Source organism: Cololabis saira, chromosome 9, assembly GCF_033807715.1.
Source record: "Cololabis saira isolate AMF1-May2022 chromosome 9, fColSai1.1, whole genome shotgun sequence".
Lineage (NCBI taxonomy): Eukaryota > Metazoa > Chordata > Actinopteri > Beloniformes > Belonidae > Cololabis > Cololabis saira.
The window spans coordinates 27,875,594-27,896,134 of NC_084595.1; the positions used below are offsets into that span (position 1 = coordinate 27,875,594).

The following is a 20,541-nucleotide window of genomic DNA, read 5'->3' on the forward strand; positions in this document are numbered from 1 at the left end:
CACTTATCTTGTTACAGTGCAATGTTCTGTTGGGAAAGTCTGCATCCTGGCATTCACATGGATGTTATTTTAGCACTTGCCACCTACATAAAAATGTTTGCTGGCAACCACACCCCTCAACACCGCAACATTATTCGCCTATACAATTTGCATTTCAAAAAATTCTTGAGAAAGTTTTCAAAGAACACAACAAAATCACTGAGGTGTTCATTTGTTTTCCAAACACAAAACCTGAAGCCATCTGTGCTTAGCAATCCCAATCTAAAACAACACCACCCCACAACCCAAATGCTCAGACACTCCAAGACATCCTCGTATGTTCTCTGTCCTCATCCTGACTGGCCAGAGCTCCTTTGGGAGCACAAGGAGGATCAATATAAAGTGTGTGGTCATGTTATTAGGCTTGATCGGTGTAGGTCCCTTGTGTTGACCAAAGTCATTACAAGCTGCAGAAAAATGTGGTGCTGTTAGGTAGTTAATAGTACACATACAACACACTGGGGGCGCACAGTTTAATCTTTGAGTCAGGTGGAGTAGCAGAGAATAAAATAGCAATATGGTCTAAATTATGTGTCACAGATCTCACTAAATCAAAACCAAAAGCCAACACAATGTCCAATGTGTGTCCTCCTTTGCCAGTACATCCATTAAAAGATTCCACAACATCAAGAAACTCAAAGGTGATTACAAATGTCTGCACCTCAGAGCTGGAGAAAGAGTTTAATAGTCCCCCATCAACACTGGAAGCTGGATTTAAACAGCGCAGCAGCGTTAATTAAACAAAACAAAAACAAACAAAAAACAAAAAATCAAAAGGATAGCCAGGAGGAAGAAGTTCTGAAAATGGTATTAACTTAACCAAGGTTTTGAATAAACATATACAATTCAAATCAGCAGAGGTGAAGAAGAAAGAGGCTCAGCCCGGTGGATGAAGGTTCCTGATCTATATTACTGTGTCGGGCTCACACTGTTCTGGCTGGCCGCACATGCCAGCACCATCTTGTTGGGGACTTGTTGCTGACTGCGGACCGTGATGTGGAGGAAATAAGCCCTCTTTAGATTGAGAAACACTGTAAGGATTTGTGAAGGCACATGCTTCGGAGGCTTCCTGGGATTGCTGTGAATGCAGAGACGAGGAGTGTTTTTATAGCACAATCGATGTTTAAAAGTAGCTACAGGGAAATTTGGTATAAGTTGATGAGACACATCCCATCCATTGCTCAGACAGACTACGCCTATGATGGATGTTTCTTTTTATATCCAATGCTGACACCCTCACCCATCACCAATTAGTCTGTTGATTGTAGAAACCATTATACCATTATATTCTGCAACCTTTCTCTCTTCTCTCAGTTTTTTTCCTTGTATATTTTGAAGTTATCTATCTATCTATCTATCTATCTATCTATCTATCTATCTATCTATCTATCTATCTATCTATCTATCTATCTATCTATCTATCTATCTATCTATCTATCTATCTATCTATCTATCTATCTATCTATCTATCTATCTATCTATCTATCTATCTATCTATCTATCTATCTATCTATCTATCTATCTATCTATCTATCTATCTATCTATCTATCTATCTCTCAAACTGAAATCAAAACAGATCATGTTAATTTAGTTTGTCTAATTTCCCCTAACATGGCCTGTTAACCTTCACATTGTCCCCTTTTCTGTATCTTCCCCTCTCTTCCTTCCTCCTACTCCATCCTCTGGAACAAATGCATATCTCCTGTGAGTGGTTGTCATGGTGATCGACCCACAGGGGCTAATCCCAAACCCAAAAGTTCTGCTTGTCTGAAATAGAACCTTCTCCTCTCTCAAGGGGGAAGGGGGTTCATTTGGCATATGGTGAAGGAGGCAAAACAAAAGGGAGATATAGGGGGAAAGGGATGAGAAATAAAGATGTTCCAGTGAAGGAATGAGGGATGAGAGAGTGAGGGAAAAAAGGCGGGCAAGAGGGACAGAGAAAGAAAACAGGAGAGAATGAGGCAGCATGCATCCATTCCAACTGGGTCACATCACAGCAGCATTGCGTAAGCATAAACACTGCTGCCCCTGTGCTATGCCCTTAGCGCACACACATGCATGCGCACATGCACATGCGCACACGCAGACTCAAACAAACTGTGTCTTTCTAGAGCTTACTACTGTCTGGGAATCAACCGTTTATATGCCACTCTTCAGTGCTTGTCGCATTTTTCATGACCCTACACTGCGGTGCAGCGTTCATCTCTTGTCTGCGTTGTGTTGGGACATTCTTGATGAGTTTGTTGTGACAGTGAACCCCCCTCTCTGTTTAATGGTAGGATGGACAGATGCGTGACACAGCACTTTCCTTTTTTTTCACTTCCAGAAACATACAAATAGAGCTGTGTGAATACAAGTGAGTTTGTCTGTGTGACATTTTTCTACTTCAGCTCAATCTGTTTCAATTGCTCCAACAGGTCAGGTTTACACTTAAGTGCTGATCGTCCTCAGTGTCCTTCCACACTGTATTCGTGTGACATTGATGCATTGCTTGGATTTCCTAAATATTTCCCTTGTAGTGGTGCTTCGAAGCACCACCTTCTGATGCAAAAAAAAAGAATAACTAAACCCTGCTGCTCTTTGGGTGTGTTGTTTACAGCCTTGTTCTCAACACGTCCCACATCCCATATGTTTGGACGTTTTAACACCTATGTAAATGTAAAACCAACTATGGAAGTGTAGTTGTGTGGTTTGGGCAGTGTGTGTCAGTAGAGGGTGTGATTGTGTATAGAAAGAACAGCCGAAGCCAGTTGTTGTTTAAAATCCAACTTGGTTGAGTTAACCCCCCCCCACTAGGAATGGGTGATATTTTACCGTTCACGATAAACCGTCAAAAAAATTCCCCACGGTAAGAATTTCGTCAATTTGTCATTTCGCGGTAAAAATGATAAATTCCCGTTGATGACGTTTTTGATGGAAGGAAATGAGCCAGAAAGAAAGAAAGGAGCCTGAAAGAAAGAAAGAAAGAAAGAAAGAAAGAAAGAAAGAAAGAAAGAAAGAAAGAAAGAAAGAATTAAAGAAAGAAAGGAGCCTGAAAGAAAGAAATGAGCCTAAAAGAAAGAAAGGAGCCTGAAAGAAAGAAAGAAAGAAAGAAAGAAAGAAAGAAAGAAAGAAAGAAATGAGCCAGAAAGAAAGAAAGAAAGAAAGAAAGGAGCCTGAAAGAAAGAAAGAAATGAGCCAGAAAGAAAGAAAGAAAGAAAGAAAGAAAGAAAGAAAGAAAGAAAGAAAGAAAGAAAGAAAGAAAGAAAGAAAGAAAGAAAGAAAGAAAGAAATGAGCCAGAAAGAAAGAAAGAAAGAAATGAGCCAGAAAGAAAGAAAGAAAGAAAGAAAGAAAGAAAGAAAGAAAGAAAGAAAGGAGCCAGAAAGAAAGAAAGAAAGAAAGAAAGGAGCCTGGTAGAAAGAAAGGAGCCTGAAAGAAAGAAAGAAAGAAAGAAAGAAAGAAAGAAAGAAAGAAAGAAAGAAAGAAAGAAAGAAAGAAAGAAAGAAAGAAAGAAAGAAAGAAAGAAAGAAAGAAAGAAAGAAAGGAGCCAGAAAGAAAGAAAGAAAGAAAGAAAGGAGCCTGGTAGAAAGAAAGGAGCCTGAAAGAAAGAAAGAAAGAAAGAAAGAAAGAAAGAAAGAAAGAAAGAAAGAAAGAAAGAAAGAAAGAAAGAAAGAAAGAAAGAAAGAAAGAAAGAAAGAAAGAAAGGAGCCTGAAAGAAAGAACGAAAAATTCCGGTTGATGAGTCTTTTGTGTAACAAATATGGCGGATGTAATAGAATTATAGTTGAAAAAGTGGAGTTGAATTGGTATTTTTTTTAATCGTCATTTTTATCGTTATCGGGATGAATGCCAGAAATTATCGTGATACATTTTTTAGTCCATACCGCCCATCCCTACCCCCCCCCCCCCCCCCCCCCCCCCACACACACACACACACACACACACACACACACACACACACACACACACACACACACACACACACACAAATTGAACACAGAATATGAGGGAGGGACAGCATAAATGTGTGTGTTTGTGTGTGATTTCTGTGTGGATATGTGTGTGCCGGTCTGTCCACATGTCAGGGGAAACGTTTCCAATCAGGGGAAGAGGAAGAGAGTCAGTGACGGACAGACAGGCTTCAGACAGACAGACAGACAGACGGGGAAAGCAGCAGGACAGTAAAGGGTGATTTATGGTTCCGCGTTACACCAACGCAGAGCCTACGGCGTAAGGTACCTTGCGCGTCGCGGCGTACACTACGCCGTACCCTACGGCGAAGGCTCTGCGTCGATTTAACGCAGAGGCAAGAGGGGGCGGGGAGCCACCACGGAATGGGCGTGGCTTCGTCGCTGTCACTCACTGGCGGTTGCCATGGAGGGGGGGCGTTCCCGAACAGCGGGACATCCAATGGGAGACGACGCTGCTTGTGTCACCATGGTGACGGGGCTGTGCCCAGGGAGGTTGTGATGGGTTGACAGGTGCGTGACAATCGGAGTTCTCTGCAAGCATGTACGCCAAAGGCAAGAGTAGCAACGTGCCGTCCGACAGCCAAGCCAGAGAAAAGTAAGTTTTTATTGAGGGGGGAGGAAACTGCGGCTGTGAGGGAAGTTGCCGGGCGGCCGAGGGCAGTCGCACACAGAGCTGCGGTTCGGGAGGACGCGAGGCGGTGCAGGCTTGGAAAGTTCACTGCTCCATTTGTTTGGAGAAAGACAGACATTTTAACGGACGGGTTTAAAATGTTAGGAAACCGAGAAGGTTACAATTAATGGGCCGTTTAAGCAGCTGAAGTTAAATCTGTTTCCATTTCTAGACGTGGTTTTTACTCTGAATCCAGCCGCGTCCTCCTGTGATGTTGTCCGATTATATGCTGGATATTTTCTTTTTAAACCCCCTTTTTTCAGCATTTGGTAGATGGGTGCTTCCCTGTTTCGATTCGGTAGAAATTGAGCAGTTTTGTAAAACAGTTACAAGAAACTACACGTCTTTTCCAACCGGGCATCCTCGGTGGTTTTGACCGCTTACGAGTCTCTGCGCCCCGGCGTCGCTTCTGAAGCCTGAATTCGTTAAATCGACGCAGAGCCTACGGCGTAGGTTTCGCGGCGACGTGCACCGTACGCCGTAGGCTCTGCGTTGGTGTAACGCGGAACCATAAATCAGCCTTCAGGGACGGTGCTGCTGAAACCCGCGATCCCGACACCGGGCATCATGACACATGACAGAGAGATGGAAACAACCCACCTGGCTCTATTTAGGGCGGTTTAGCGATTTGTGTTTACATATTTTCTTGAAATTATCAGCAGTTTTTGTCATGGTTTGTTGCAGTTTGCCACACTGTCTCTCGGTGCTACTTTTCTGCTGTGGTGCATCACATAAAAGAGAGATATTGCACGACATTCAGATGTTAAAGAGTGATGACAAGAGAGTGAGGTGCAAGATTATTTCATCAACTGTTATTCAGGCGGAGGTTTCATGACAACTACCAAGGTCGTTTTAATGGTTGTTTTAAAATGAATTAAAACTGTGCACAAGATAGGCTGTCTGTTTTGGTTTTTGTTCTTTCCACCTCCTGGATATCACTGATGTTGGTAGATGGGCACTGATGAAGTTTGATTCATCCCTTCATGGCCTGGGTCATGTACAGTGCATACCATTTTGTGATGTTTAAATCTGAAAAGCTCTTTAATCTCTTTGAAGAAGTTTCCATAAACTTGGCCCGTGCGTTTCTAAAGTTTCCTTCAGACAGAAATGTAATTGTTTTCAATTTTTGTTTCGTTTTTTTTGTTTTTAATTTTGCTTTAATTTCTGTCATGAATGCAACTGTTCAGGTGCTACCAGACGACTCAGATGGTGTAAAACTATATGCAGAAAAGCAAAAAGTAAGCAGCGAGGAGGAGAGTTGGCTGATGTTGAAACTACAGCAGAAAGGTGACAGCAGTGTCATCATAGCTGATATTTACAATCACAAAACCAAAAGTAATAACACCTAAACATAATTTTCACTAATTTCTGAGGATGTACTCAATCAAATAAGCAAGTGTTTCTTTGGGTCTAGGAAGTACAGTCATTTCTGAGCTGTTCTGCGATGTCAGGTTTTGTTGTTCAACTGATCGCCAGTAAACGTGAAACTATCTACTGAATCTCCACTGACTTGGATAGCTCATTTTACTTTTCATTATTCTCATTTCTAAAAATTAAAATCAATCACCTTTATTGTGTTAATATTGAGAACCAGCAAGCTTTTTCATTTCTCACCTCTGTGAAGCATCAGTTTAACTCAAACACTGATGGTAATGCTGTTGTCAAATGTCATTATGGGGTTTTCATCGTGTTTGATGATGCAGTCTTTGGGGTACAGGTGAACAGATGGGGCTGGAAACAGAAAACTTGAGGCGGCACTGTCAGAGGTCTGTTTGTGAAAAAAGCCCAAGATCCAAGACGATGCTTAAGCTCAGAGGCTTCACTTTGCCAAGTGGATTTTAGTCAGTCTTCACTTACCAACACATTTTGGACACAAAAGCTCAGATGGTCAGTGGACAGAGATCAGATCCTATTGATGGCGAGTCATCCCTGTGAACTGAGAAGATAAAACATCTCTACAGCTTACATGGAAGTGTAACAGTATGACAAATATACAAACTTAGTTTTTTCCCTTCCAATTACCTGTTATACTCCTGTAAAACTCTTTGTGGACTGGGGAAATGTCCACAAAAGACAAGATCCATCACGTCTCCTCCACTTTCAGCTACTGCCACTCATTTATTGTGTCTTTTGAACCCAGTTTGCTCGTTGTTTGTCAACAAAGTGACTGAGTGTTCATCTCCATCCCATGAGTCCCATTCTTTATTCTGAATCGATATGAAAGGAACTGAGGAGCTGGGCTCTGCTCCATCGCGGCCTGATTGCATACACTGTCAGAGACAGAGATACAAAGCTCACTTCAGGCCAGGAAGATACTCGGCCTGAACTGATGCATACATCTGTGTTTGTGTCCTTTCAAGCATTACATTTTCTCTTGCTAAGATCCTGCAAATACTTCATAGTGGAAGCTATAGTTGTCTGAAAGCCTCTTGGCACAGTGTAGTTTACATTTTACAGCTCCTGTGTTGATGTCTGTTAGTGCTGTTGTCAAAGTTGAATAGAGGTTTACAGAAGCCTTATTTTGTTTAAAACGCCTTGTTTTGATGCTTAAAAAGCAACGAGAGAAAGCTGTGATGACAAATTACAAACTTAAAGTGTTGAGTGAAATATTTCAATCAAAAACATTGCTGATTTATGTGAGGAAAATGAACCATCTCTAGTGATTTGTAAAATTTAGAGTTAATTGTGCTTAATTCTTCTATATTTCTTTTCTGTTGTGGTTTTTTTTGACGTACACTTAATATGTGGGAAACTAGTGTCGTTCTCACACAGTCTACAGAAAACTTCTCACTTTTTTATTTTAATTTAAATATGAACTTATGTTGTTGCAGTTTATCTCATTATCGGTGTTTACATTCGCAGAGTGATGATCCACTGGGCATTACAGCCAAAGCAGTGACAGAAGAAAGCAGCGACTAGCGAGAAACTGCTAGATGAAAAGATAAAAAAATCAAGCAAACCAAAGTTTTGTTGTCTCTTAACAAGCCGCGTTGTTTATCAGCGTCAGAGCAGCAGAGCAGGCCCGGTGCCGACGAGCCTTCAGTTGCTACTCATTTCTGCGGCGCAGCAGGGGATCAGAGAGCGGGAGAGATGGAGGGCAACAGCAGATTTGAGAGAAATGAGGAGGAGGAGGAGGAGGGGAGAGAGCAGGACTGAGGGAATTTGCTGGATCATTAGTTTACAGTGTTGTAGTATTGACCTTAGAATGGACCCCTGTAGACACAGGGCTCTGGCATCTGGCCCGTGTAGATGTAGATGAGCTGGAGATGCTGCTGACTTCCATGCTCTGTTCACCCGTCTGTGTGTGTGTTTGCCTGTGTGTATGGGCCTCGCTACAGATGCATTACGAGAGTATCCTTGCAGACTAAATGTAATGTAGTGTGATTTAAAAAATAAAAAAAAAAGTACTTGTTTTCAGAAGGACCTAAAAATACAAATCCTGTATAAATGTGTTCATTTTCAATATGAAGACTCCAGTTAAGAAAAAGAACGTCTCATTTTTCTTCTCTTTGAAATACACCAGACACTTAAAGACTTTTTGTCTTAGCTATTAAATAATATGCATTCAATATTATACCATTAAGATAAATGTCATGCTAGTAAAATTAGCCTATGAAAACAGAATTTTCTCAGAAGAGGAAATTTACAGCAGCTTTAGAGGGTGCTGTAAAATTATGATGAGCACTGATTATGTTGTAGGCAACATAATGTTGTAGACTTAAAAAAACCCATAGAAATACATTTTTAATTTATAGGTTGTGAAGTGCAACATGTTGCGACTTTGTAACTTTGCCATTCATTCTCACAACATTGAAACATTTTTTTATAGTATTGAGAGAATACAAAGTGATTTTTGGTCCCATTCTTCCTGCAAAAATGTCTGTATAGCTGTGTGATATTTTATGTCCAAATTCTCCAGACTTTCTACATTGGAGATGGTTCATGACAGCAGACCAGCTGTTCCTGTACACGTTTCCTCCTCAGCCATATCTTTTTAAATATGAACAGACTTTTGGTTTTTGCTTTGTCTTGTTGAAAGATGAATAGATGTGGTCTTTGTTTTTTTTATTTCTTTAAATTTTTTTAAATTTAAAAATTTTTCCCTTGTCTGCATATATATTGATGCTTAATACCAAGTTTGGTAAAACTTAAAGTATATATATGCATTTTAATCTTTTAAAAAAAAATAAGAATAGATGTAGTCTTGAAGACAGCCTGTGTTGTTCTAAAATCTCTGTGCACTTTTCTCCATTGAAACTTCCATCGCTCAAATCTAAATGATCTTTCATGAAAGAGCTCAAGAAACCTGTCAGAGTCTGGCATTTGGATTGTTGCTGCTAAAAGTCTGGGAGCTCCTTAAAACGGTGTCTTCCAAAGAAAGATCTGAGATATTGATTCATCTGACCAGAATACACATTTGGTTCATCCCAGATTCCTCCGAGTCCAGAGACATCAGCCTCACCTCTGCACTGCATCAACATGAAGCTTATTTTTGGCACAGTAAAGTTTAAAGATTGATTTGTGAAATAATTGTTTTGTCATGACTGACAAAGGTTTCACAAGAAAACACTTGATTAAGTCAGCTGCTGATGAGTGACGGTTCTCGAAGTAGGCTGGAAAAATCTGAGATCACTGGTGTCCATGTTTAGCTTGCATCCTTGCCTTTTTTTTTAAGGTTTTGTGGCTTTAGTGAAGCTGTAGACAGGAAGGGGGTAGAGAGAGAGAATAAGGATGACATACAAAGGGCCACAGGCTGGGACTCAAACCTGCGACCGCTGCAGGAGGACTGTAGCGCTCAGTATATGGGTGCTTGCTTTAACCACTGTGCCACCCAGCAGCCCGCAGCCCTGTCTTTTAAGCTATTACATTTCCCCAGTTTCCTTGAGTTGTTTTATGATTTTATATAATATAGAAAAAGTACAAAAATACCTTCCAAACTTTCTTTGAGGAAAATTAATTTGGAAAATTCCTGTCAAAGTTGAGACCCTCTGTCGATCTATTCTCCTCAGCATCTCAATCTTCTATGAATTCATTTTACAAATAGTCATTCAGTCAGTCATGTTATTGATTTAATCAGTAACATGTTTTTTTGAAAACTTCATAACCAGCACATAATTGTTTTAAATAAGTTTGCAATATGTTGCAGGCTTGAAATGCAGACCTTCAGGTGCAACATACCGTATTAACACATGAAACATGGATAAAGAGGCAAAGCATGATTAGAGTTTTTGCATTTTATTCACCACCCACATGCTTTTTGTTTTGGGTTTGTGTCATTTATACTTCATGAGAGATGGACATAATTAAAAAGAAAATCAGAAAAAATATATTCATTAACATAAACAAATGTATAGTATTCATGCTTGTCGGAATCTTAATGAATACGAGTCTTTACACCCATGTATCGAAAAAAAAAAAAACCTTTTTATTCTGGCTCTTGGATAGGTCTCTCTTCTCCACCCTGCTCTCTTGGCTGTACCTGTGTTTTGTTCTGCACTTGATTCTGATTCGGAGTGACAGTACATGACCACTGACTGTGTACTGCAGTTGTTCAACGAGTGTAGGTTTCAGTCACTGGCAGTCAGAGGACACATTCCACATAGTTCTGGGATTGTGGTCCTGAGCGAGTAACGTTGCAGCACATAGTGCACATTCCTCTCCCCTCTTTTGTCTGTGTGTGTCATGAATCATGGAGCAAACTTTCCCTACGAGGCACACATTCACTTGCACGTCTTCAGTGTTGTGCAAGTCTGAGAGGACATGCTTCCTTTTTTTTTTTTTTTTGTTTGCAACATCCCCAGTTACTATATGTGCTTTCTACATTATATCAATAAATCCAAACTGTGAAATCACATTCCAGTGATGATAATTGTAATTTTGCTCGGTCTGTTCATCTGCCACCCATCAGTCAGATGAAGACTGAGGCATTTCCCATTTTGTGGTATCATCATTCTACACACACACACACACACACACACACACACACACACACACACACACACACACACACACACACACACACACACACACACACACAGAGGTACTTCTGAACCAAAACACCTCATAATCCTTCCAGGAGGCTGCCAATGCAGCACTGCGCAGACTGAGGCAAACCAGTGCATGCTGGGAGTGTTTATTTGCCAGAAGCAATTCAGGGTTCCACTCTCCCTCTGACAGAGTCGCATTACAGGGGAACTACAATAAAAATACAGCAGTATCTCATCACCCCCACAAATACAAAATGTGTTTGCTGCAACTGTGCAGGGAATCTGATTGTGTCTGCGGCGGTGGCCACCTGATGAATGTAATTGTTCAGTTTTCTTTTCACGGTTTTTCCTACCTCTGAGAAATGACAGTTTTGCTTGTCGGAACCAACAGGAAAACCATTTCTGCTTGCTTCAATCAAAGAAGGTGGCCACAGGAAAAAAAACAGTCACGCCGGTCATGTCGTCAGGTCCAATGAGAAGCTGAGCATGGACAGAAAGCATCAGCCAACCTGACCGTCGGGACAAAATTCACACTTGAAATCATTTTAAGAAGTTCTGCATCAGCCTCTGTACACATCTTATTTTGATGTATCGATGAATTCAGCTGTTAAATGGCCTAAATCCAGTGCACTTCATACATAGAAGTCATGTAGTGGGCCTCTACTTAAAGTGGTTTCCTTCTGTTGAAGTCGACATAGAACAATGTGAGAGTGTGTGTGTGTGTGTGTGTGTGTGTGTGTGTGTATCAGTATCCATTCTTTAGCTGCGTTGGGTCAATACAGAGCTGCAGCATGTGTAAGTCTGTAATCCCATCTGAGCTGCCTGCTCGCAGCGCTTTCCCCATATGTTTCATCGCTCAAAATCAACCTCCATCTGCCTGTCACCCAGCCGGTGTGAATGCGTACAACATCTAGCAATCATTACACAGCTAATAGCCTCTTCAGCTCTCATGGGATGCTTGAGAACAACAGTGAGAGTACAGAGAGCTGTCACCAGCCACTGTTGTTGTCCTTCACCAGCCCTGATGGTCAGTCAGAGATATTAATTTGAAAAATACTGCCAGTCAGTGAAACCCTGTATGAGATAGGGATCAGAGATGAGCATGAGATTTTTCTCTTCTTTCTACTTTTTACAGAGTTGCCTTCAAGCGAAAGTGATGATGACAGCCTGACAACGCTCTGATAGAAAACACTTTTTAACCTACTGAACGTGTAGAGGGTGTTAAAAGTCCTCTTTTATCTGCTGTCATTCCTCCCGGTCTTGCTCTTATCCCCAGATGTAAGTTGCCACAGCACTTTTTATCAAAGTAACGGACCACTTCCCGAGCTGTACGCTGTGAATGTCGACAGCTTTTGAGAGACACAAGAAGAAAAAATAGGTTGTCAGTCAATGAACAGGACTTTGTTTTAGACACCCCTTAGAGGATGCCAGGGTCTTTAGGAAGGATGAATGTGACAAACGGCCTCCGTGTCAGATGATATATGAGAGCACAGCATTATGAAAGAGTTTTATCTCTTCTCTCTTAAAGTAGAGAATGGATGCATGAGTGTGTAACCTGGTGCTTGTCTATTAGGACACCTATATTATCCTTGAAGACTGCTCTTTTAATTAAAAACTCTTTCTTCTTCTGGTCTGTTTATTTTCTTTTATGTGACTCATATTCTCTGCATTCAGCATCAAGATACTGACTTCTAGGGAGTGAAGGATTCAGAGCAGCGCTTCTCAGCTGAAGTTAGGGGAATTATATATTATACTTTGCTGCATCTGACCCTAACTGTAATCTACTACACTGTTATTTATGCTGTCAGGATTTGTTCATGTTTTAAGTGGTGGCTCTTGTGGTTTTGTCCGGTAGTTTTTTGTGGGTTTTTTTTACCCTTAGTGACAGCAAACATGCTCAGCTTTACTCTGAAAACCACAGCACAGTGAGGGATGCTCCTCCTCGAAGGGCTTCCTGTAACCTGAGCACTCCTGCCAAAAGTAAATGCTGTTGGTGAACAAACTCAGTTAAAGTCTTCTTATATGAGCTAGATGTCTGAGCTAAAGTCTTTCTTCTTTTTCATCAGTAAAAAAAAATCCTCGCATGTTTACATTCCCTGTCCAGCAATTTTCCATTTAGTCAGAGTTTTATGTGTGTGTGCTGTGTCGATAACATTTACATCTGCTCTCTGCTCACTATTGTTGCTTGCATTGTTCTGTTAAATGCCTTAGTTTAACTGCACATCCTGCTGTGGTCCAAACCTACTCTGTCCCCACCCGGCGAGTATATCTGAAGTTGATTGGAGGTTTCTCTGCTGATATCCCTCCATCATTGATATGCAAGCTGCATCGCACAGGCGCTAGCTCAAGGTTAAACATCCGTGACGGCCAAGCTCAGGAACTGCTTCAGAAACTCTTTCTCTGTATCCTTCTCTCCACTTTTCAACCCCCCAAAAAATGGAAAAAAGAAACAATATTATCCTTTTTCCTGTCTTTGTTCCTTTTCATTTCATGAAATCAAAGTTGTTCACTTTCTCAGTAAAATGTCTGGTCCTCCTACATCAGATCTACCTCCCTTAGAGCCATTTAAAGTTCACTATCACATTCGTTGTGCTTTTTGAATCCAGGGCAACATACTCTCATTCTGAGGATTTAAATACGGTAGACAACATAGGATTCTTGACACCAAGGCCTCCTTAATGACATTTTTTTTCAACCTAAAGGGTCAACGCTGGGACACTGGAAGGGAACTAATGGTACAAGTGCAACTGTTTTCAGCTTTTTGGAGTCACTTATTTAGTAAGTAAGCAAGTAAGTAAGGTTTATTTATAGAGCACTTTTCGCAGATAAAAATCAAAAAGTGCTTTACAATAACAGATAGAAATCAGAAAGACAACCTCTTATAAACAAAGCACCATAAAACACATAAAAACAGAATAAAACAGGTAAAATATCATAAAAAGGGGAATAAGATGAAATTGTTGGCTAACCATAGGCAGATTTGAATAAATGCGTCTTGAGCTGGGACTTAAAACAGTCTACACTGTTGGCAGATCTAATGTTGGCAGGGAGAGCATTCCAGAGTCGGGGGCTGTAGAGGCAAAAGCTCTGTCGCCACAGGTTTTCAGGCGGGTGCGTGGGACAGATTTAAAGCTATATTGGCACAATTACTGTGTTTTAATTCTGATTCTTTCTGTCTCTCATTACACAAAATATTTCTCTAAAATAGTTAGTCGTGTATTCATACTTCTTCTAAAGTTCCCATCTAAATCTTGATAGCTTGCTTTAGATTATCCTTATTTGTTTAAATGTTTTCCAGAGTCCTCCCTGAGCTTTGTTGTTCATCCATTAACTTGCACCTGTCTGGTTTTGTGTCACCTGGACAACAGGATATCTCCTTTGGGAGGTGTCCAGGTGGCGTCCTAACTGCTCTCCCGAACCACCTCAGCTGGCTGTTACAGCGACTCTACTCTGAGTTCTTTCCAAATGGCAGAGCTTCTCACCCTTTTACTAAAAAAGAGTCCAGCAAGCTAGGGGAGGATTTCAGCTGCTTGTATCTGCAGTCTTATTCTTTTGGTTACTATCCTGTGAAAAGCAGAGATGTAATCCTGAGGCCAGTAAATTGGACCATCTCCACCTTTTGTACATAAAGATTACTAACATTGAATTGTTGTTGTTGTTGTTGATTGCGTCTCCGAAGGCAAATTAGAGGCACAGTGTCCCTTACTTGGGTCTGGGATATTAGCCTTGCATCCTGGACCAGGTTTGGGGATGTTTGTGTATTTAGTGGCCCACTACCTGCCAGAGGAGCTGTTGGAGTCAGGTGCTATTTGAGATGGTTAGCAGCTGATGGCGTGGGCCTCATCATGCTGCCCCTCAGTCACAGACATTAGTTTTATTGTTCAGTTGTCGTCCAGTTTCACTCATTTTCCTTCTGTTTTTGTACAAGTTGCAGTTCGCTGCCAAATGCTGTTGAGCGTGAACAATGATGTGCCACTGGACGCCCCATTTAGCAGATAGCAGAGGAGAGTGTCCCTCTCCGTCGCGTTCCAAGTCTTTGACATCTGTGAATGGCAGTCAAGGGAATGGCAACTTAATGCTGTTGAGTTTGTGAGTGCATGTTGCATGTGTAAAAGATAAAAGAAAATGTCAATGGAAGTAAAACAAAAAATAAATGAGAAATAAGAATGTTTAACAATTAAGACTTGCTCAAATAAAAAGGTAAACAATGCATGTCTATTCCCCAAAATGGTTTCCTGAACAACAGGTACCAATCTACAAATATACAACAGCACGTCTATTATCTGTTTTAAAATGGCAACAGCATGAAAACTAGCTCTACACAAGGATGTTGGCTGCTTCAGATTTTGATTTCGAATGCCAATTAAGTCTTGGCCCATCCCATACCTTTTGTAATGAACACAAGATGTTATGCTGTTTGATATCGAGTATGTCACAAATCACATGTTTTGTGGATTGTTACGCTGAATATTTGGCTTATTAGGGACCTTTTTATAAATAATTTAATACAAATATGCTGGTATCTCAACCGTTGAATTTGCTGTCAGGCGATTAAAAAATAATCTAATTAATTACATGATGTATAATTAATTAATCTAATTAATCTAATTTTAATCTCATATCTGCTAAAGGTCCCCAAATAAAGAATTCAAATTCTTGGACATTACAAAATTGCAGTGCATGGCTAATCAATTGAATACACTAAGAAGAGAAGATTTGAAATCCACATTTTTATTGGTGAAGTATGTTTCATAAATGAAATTCAAAAGAAAAAGGTCAAGCACATCAGCAAACCAATAAGGCCAGGTGCATTATTCAAAAATGCAATACAAATACAAAAATTCATAAAATAAGGCTGAGTCTCAAATAGGCACTTAAGCAGACTCTCAATTCAAAATTAAAACTAAAGCTGACTCAATACAGTAATTCATGTTCTAGTACCTGTAACGTTTATAGTGGAACTTGTCCGGACATGTTTATCGTTTAAATGTTAATTCAGGCCGGAGCAGCTCCGGTGATAGGAAAATAATTTTTTACAAAATGTACAAATCACTGCGTTCTTGTTGATAGTCCCGTCTTCTTTATTTTTATACATAAACTTGCCGTTCAAAGGCCCTAGCAAAGATTTGTTTGACTAGCAACGCAGGTGTGAAGTGACCTGCCACTGCCAACTAGCCTAAGGGTCCCTCAAAGGGCTAAATTTAAAATGCTCGTGCATTTTGCCACTCATAATTAATTGCGTTCATTTTCATAACGCGTTAATTAGCAGTGTAATTAATTAATCTAATTTACGAGCTAAACTGACAGCCCTATGTGTGCGTTTATATTTGATAGCCTGATTAACCATTTCCTGGCCAGCCATTCTGATTTCTGTCCTTGACTCTTTCGAATGATTGGACTTTGGTCTCGAGAGATATATCTGATCACAGATACAAAGCATGTGACATAGGTGCCGCATTTTTTAGCCGTATTAGTTGTTATAAAAAGTGGCTATTAGATGTTATTGAATGAGTGTTTGCATGAATCCCTCCCCCTTGCTGTTGCCACTGGTTCAGGGCGTCTTGTACTGGTGGAAATGGCTGTGAGTGGGCGAGGTACCAGACCCATTTCACGAGAAAAAATGTTTGCAAAGCGAGTGGGTAGGATAGGGTTACCACAAATTAAAAAAACTAAATTTTATAGCTTACAAGGTTAAACAGTCCCATTCCTTTAGCAGAGGAAACGTGGAGCAGGCACAGAAGAAGTTGTCAGTTTTCATAAAATGGGTGTCAAAAAAATGTCAGCTTGGACATGTGAAATGATTTTCCACTCATGACTATTTCATTTTTGAAAGACTCATTACGCATGAATCGATTGTTAACCCTTTAATGCCTGACATAGTAAGAAAGCAAATACAGTCCTTTCTTTTTATGTGAAATGGTAATTATACTGTATATTGAAATCAAAAACACTTCCAATTTTGTATTTAACAATACAAAAAGAAATATTTTTCTTATCATTATGAAATAGATTAGACAAGTTTGTATATTTTTCATGTAGTTTTATTTTTTTCATAGTTTTTTAGTTTGTACAAAACTTTTTCCTTTTTCGATTATTGTGGTGGTCCAAGGTTCCAGAAATTCATGCATCAAATATGATACAAACGGCATTATAGAGTTAAGGTTCACCACAGTTTTGATACAGACCCAAAAAACCCAGTGACAACTAATTTTCTTCTGAGTTGTTATCAACTCTAATTCTATGTCTTCTTAAATCCTTATTTATATTTTTGGTCTTCTGGACCTTTTATCCTGCTAAGGTTGCAGTTGAGCCACAGGCATATGATCAGAAACGAGTATATGTTGCTCTATGATTCACAAGTTTTACTACTTCGGTTAACTTAAAATGTTAAATACATCACCTTGGATAATGAGAGTTAATCATAAACAGTTTTAAAAAATCAATAAAAAACAGTAGATAATATTATAATGTCATATAAAAAGCAATCTCTATTTTATTGCAATGTATTCTGCAGTATTGAAAAGCGTTGATCTGGTTTGTCTGCAGTCATGGGTTCAGCCCCCGAGCCATCTCCCTGACTTCATATATCATGCGTTGTCATGGGTGTGTTGCAAGGTTTTACATTTTTTTTCATACTTGTAACAGCTCAGTGTGAAACAAAAACAGCTGTTCATTTATAAAGAATGCAGTAAATTACTTTGGATGGTCGCTAAGTGTTGCCATCTATGTTCCTGTAAACAGCAATTTAATATTCTTGGTTTTATGGCTGCCTTGCATTCAGAATTTACTTTAATGGCTTGTATAGAAAGTTGGACAAGGAAAACACTCCTAAAAATCATTGGTGTTCGCTCGTCTGTGAAATTAAACAAAGTCCCCACAAGTGGCGACTCAATCTAAACAAATCAAAGCCACTGAAATGGAACTGAAATTAAAAAAATGATGGATTTCCTTTTATTATTTCACTTCTCATATTCTGGAAACAAATTACAGTTTTGGATAAACCCCCCCCCCCCTTCGACAAAATACGTGTAAATTACTTTTTCCTTTTTTTTTTTTTTTAATACAAAGGATCAAACTGGATCTCTGGTCAGACTGTAGTTACACATTGACCGTACCCATCACGCCCTCTCATCATTTCTCTCCGTTTCTCCCTCTCTTGGATAAGCTGGTATTTCCTGTTATCTCAGCCCTGGGCATTGTTGTCTGCTGCTGAGTCTCTGCATTGCTGACAGAAAAGAGCTGTTTCACTTTGTCTGATTGGGTCTGCATGAGGCGCGGGGGTGGGATGGGGGGGGGGGGGGGTTCTTTCTAAGGTATTGTCTGTTCCAGTCTTAATTGCAGCTGCTCTAATTTGTTGTGTTCAATATGGAAGCTGGAGAGTGTCTCCTGCCAGAAATGCCACCAGTATTTTCACTGATACTCAAAGCTTGGAATTTGAATTAAATAGTTTACTCTAATTTGACTACAGCCGTTCTCCTGGACATTGGATTACTGTCATTTGAAAAAGGAGAAAGCACCTTCTTTCTAAATTGGGATTTAGCAGGTCTCAAAAGTAGGTAAATACAGCGCTAGTGGACAATAAAATGCATACAATTGCAGTGCACTGTGTTATTACTTACTTAAAATTCAGAAGCGCAGTGTGCAAAAAAATCCACCTAGTAGCATTAACTTGAAGTAATCCTCGTCAGTATGATGGTATCAGTCTCTCACGTCACTGTGGAGGAAAACTGGTCCACTCTTCTTTGCTACCTTGCTTCATTTCATTCAGGTCTTAGGGTATTCATTTATACACTGCTCCTTTAAAATCCCACCAAAGCATTTCAGTCAGGTTGAGGCCTAGACTTTGATTTGAAACAACTTTTGTTGATTTGCTGGTGTACTTGGGCTCATCGTCCTGCAGCGTGGTCCAATATAGAAGGCCTCGTATTTTACTACAGAAACCTATTACCGGTATATACAAATGTTCATGGCTGATTCAGCAACTACAAGGTACTCGGGTCCCGTGGCTTTGGAAAAAGCCCAAATCATCACCCTTTCATCACCATTCTATGCTATGAAGAGTTTTTGCTGATGTCTTGCCTTTGGTCCTCATCAGATGTGATGCTGTGCATTATGGCTTAAACATCTCAAAAGGTTTGGTTTCAACTTTGCAATCCTTAAGCCGTGAAGGCATGTTCTTTTAAGAGACATGACTCTGAGAAACTTTTCAAGCAAAACATAGCTCTGCAGTGTTTTTCTAATTCTGCTGTCATGAACTACAGCTTTTTATATGCTATTTTTGAATGTTTTCCACTTGTGAATAGTCTTCTTCGCTGAAGAATGATGGACTATCAGATATTTTGGAAAGGGGCTTATAACCCTTACCAGAGTGATGGGAAGCAACAATTACTTTTCTAAGATCCCCACTGATGTCTTTCCTTCCGGCATTGTGTTAACATTAGGGCTGGACGACTTTGGAAAATAATCTAATTACAATTTTTTTCCCCCCAATATCGCAATTTAATATCCATTTTTTTCTTACCTTTTTCAATAAAACCTAATGGATGATTTGAATACTAACACAATATTATATAGTTGTCCTTTCATCTGATTTTCTGCCGTATATTTTGGAAACTGGGGTAAAGAGGGGGGCTGAGCTGTCAACTGATCACCACCTGGTGGTGAGTTGGATATGCGGGCGGAGGAGGAAGTTGGACAGACCGAGCAGACCCAAACATATTGTGAGGGTCTTTTGGGAACGTCTGGCCGAGCCCTATGTCAAGGAGGTATTCAAGTCCGAACTCAGGTTTGGAAGGAGTTTGTGAGGCCTTGGAGAAGGACTATTGGTCAGCATCGAAGAATTTCTGGAAAACCGTCCTGCACCTGAGAAAGGGGAAGCAGTACTCTTTCAACACTGTTTATAGTGCAGGTGGATTGGACATCCGTATGGGGTGCCCCCTGGACGCCTCCCTAGGGAGCTGTTCCAGGCATGACCCAGAGGAAGACCCAGGGCACGCTGGAGAGACTATGCTGGCCTAAAAATGCCTCAGAATCCCCCCGGAAGAGCTAGAGGAAGTCTGTGAGGGGTGTAGGAAGTCTGGGATTCTCTGTTTAGACTACTGCCCCCGTGACCCAGTCCCAGATAAGCAGATGAAAATGGATAGATGGATGGAAAATATTATTTACATTTAGTATAAAAGGTTCTTCCAAAGAATAGGCTTTGTTTCAAGTGTTGTATATTTTAATTTAATCAGTAAATGCAGACTAATAATAGTATAAATAATGCTTTTTTTTTTTCAAAGAAACTTTTAACCAGATTACTTCAACACCATCAACCAACAGATCTACTACCTCAGACATAAAGTTTAAATATGAAATTACCAATAAAACAATGACGGTTATACTAATTTGAAAGAATTGGTTATTTAAAACAAACAACAGATAATATTTGATATTGGAACCAATGAAAATGCAGTGAAATTGGACTTGTTAAGACATTCACAAATCGAATAATAAATTTAATTGAATTTTTCCCAAGGTTGTTTTAATATTGTGTGAGCAGTTTAAGTATTGTGGCTTTTGAACTGGTTCTGGTCTGAGGCCTCATGGATCTAAAACCCGGTGGGACGGTTCTTTGCTCTCACTGCAATTCAGAAACTAAATTCAGTGTTGCGCCCTTTAGACTTGAGGTGATTTAGAAATTAACTTCAATGTTAGCAAAGATCACTCCTACTCCATTTCAACGTGGGACCAATAAATAGTGTCCAATATGCCACTGCGAGAAAAGAGTTTCATTGGCATAATGATTGCATAAATATTGTTTTAATTATTCAAAACTGAAAATCCTGAGAAACGTTTGTTGGGTCAGATTGTCTTATAATTAGGTCAAATTAGTGTGTTAATTGCGATTAATT

At 40.0% G+C, this 20,541-nt stretch overlaps 1 protein-coding gene across 1 annotated transcript in view; it reads left to right on the top strand.

The window, feature by feature from the left end:
- Positions 1-4,450: 4,450 nt before the first annotated feature.
- The window catches only part of ssbp2a (single stranded DNA binding protein 2a), a 71,493-nt gene continuing 55,402 nt past the window's right edge, over positions 4,451-20,541 (top strand). The window contains exon 1 of the mRNA XM_061729023.1: positions 4,451-4,586. Within this exon, the coding sequence (XP_061585007.1) occupies positions 4,531-4,586 (56 nt within the window). The 5' untranslated portion in view covers positions 4,451-4,530. The remainder of the gene's footprint in view (positions 4,587-20,541) is intronic.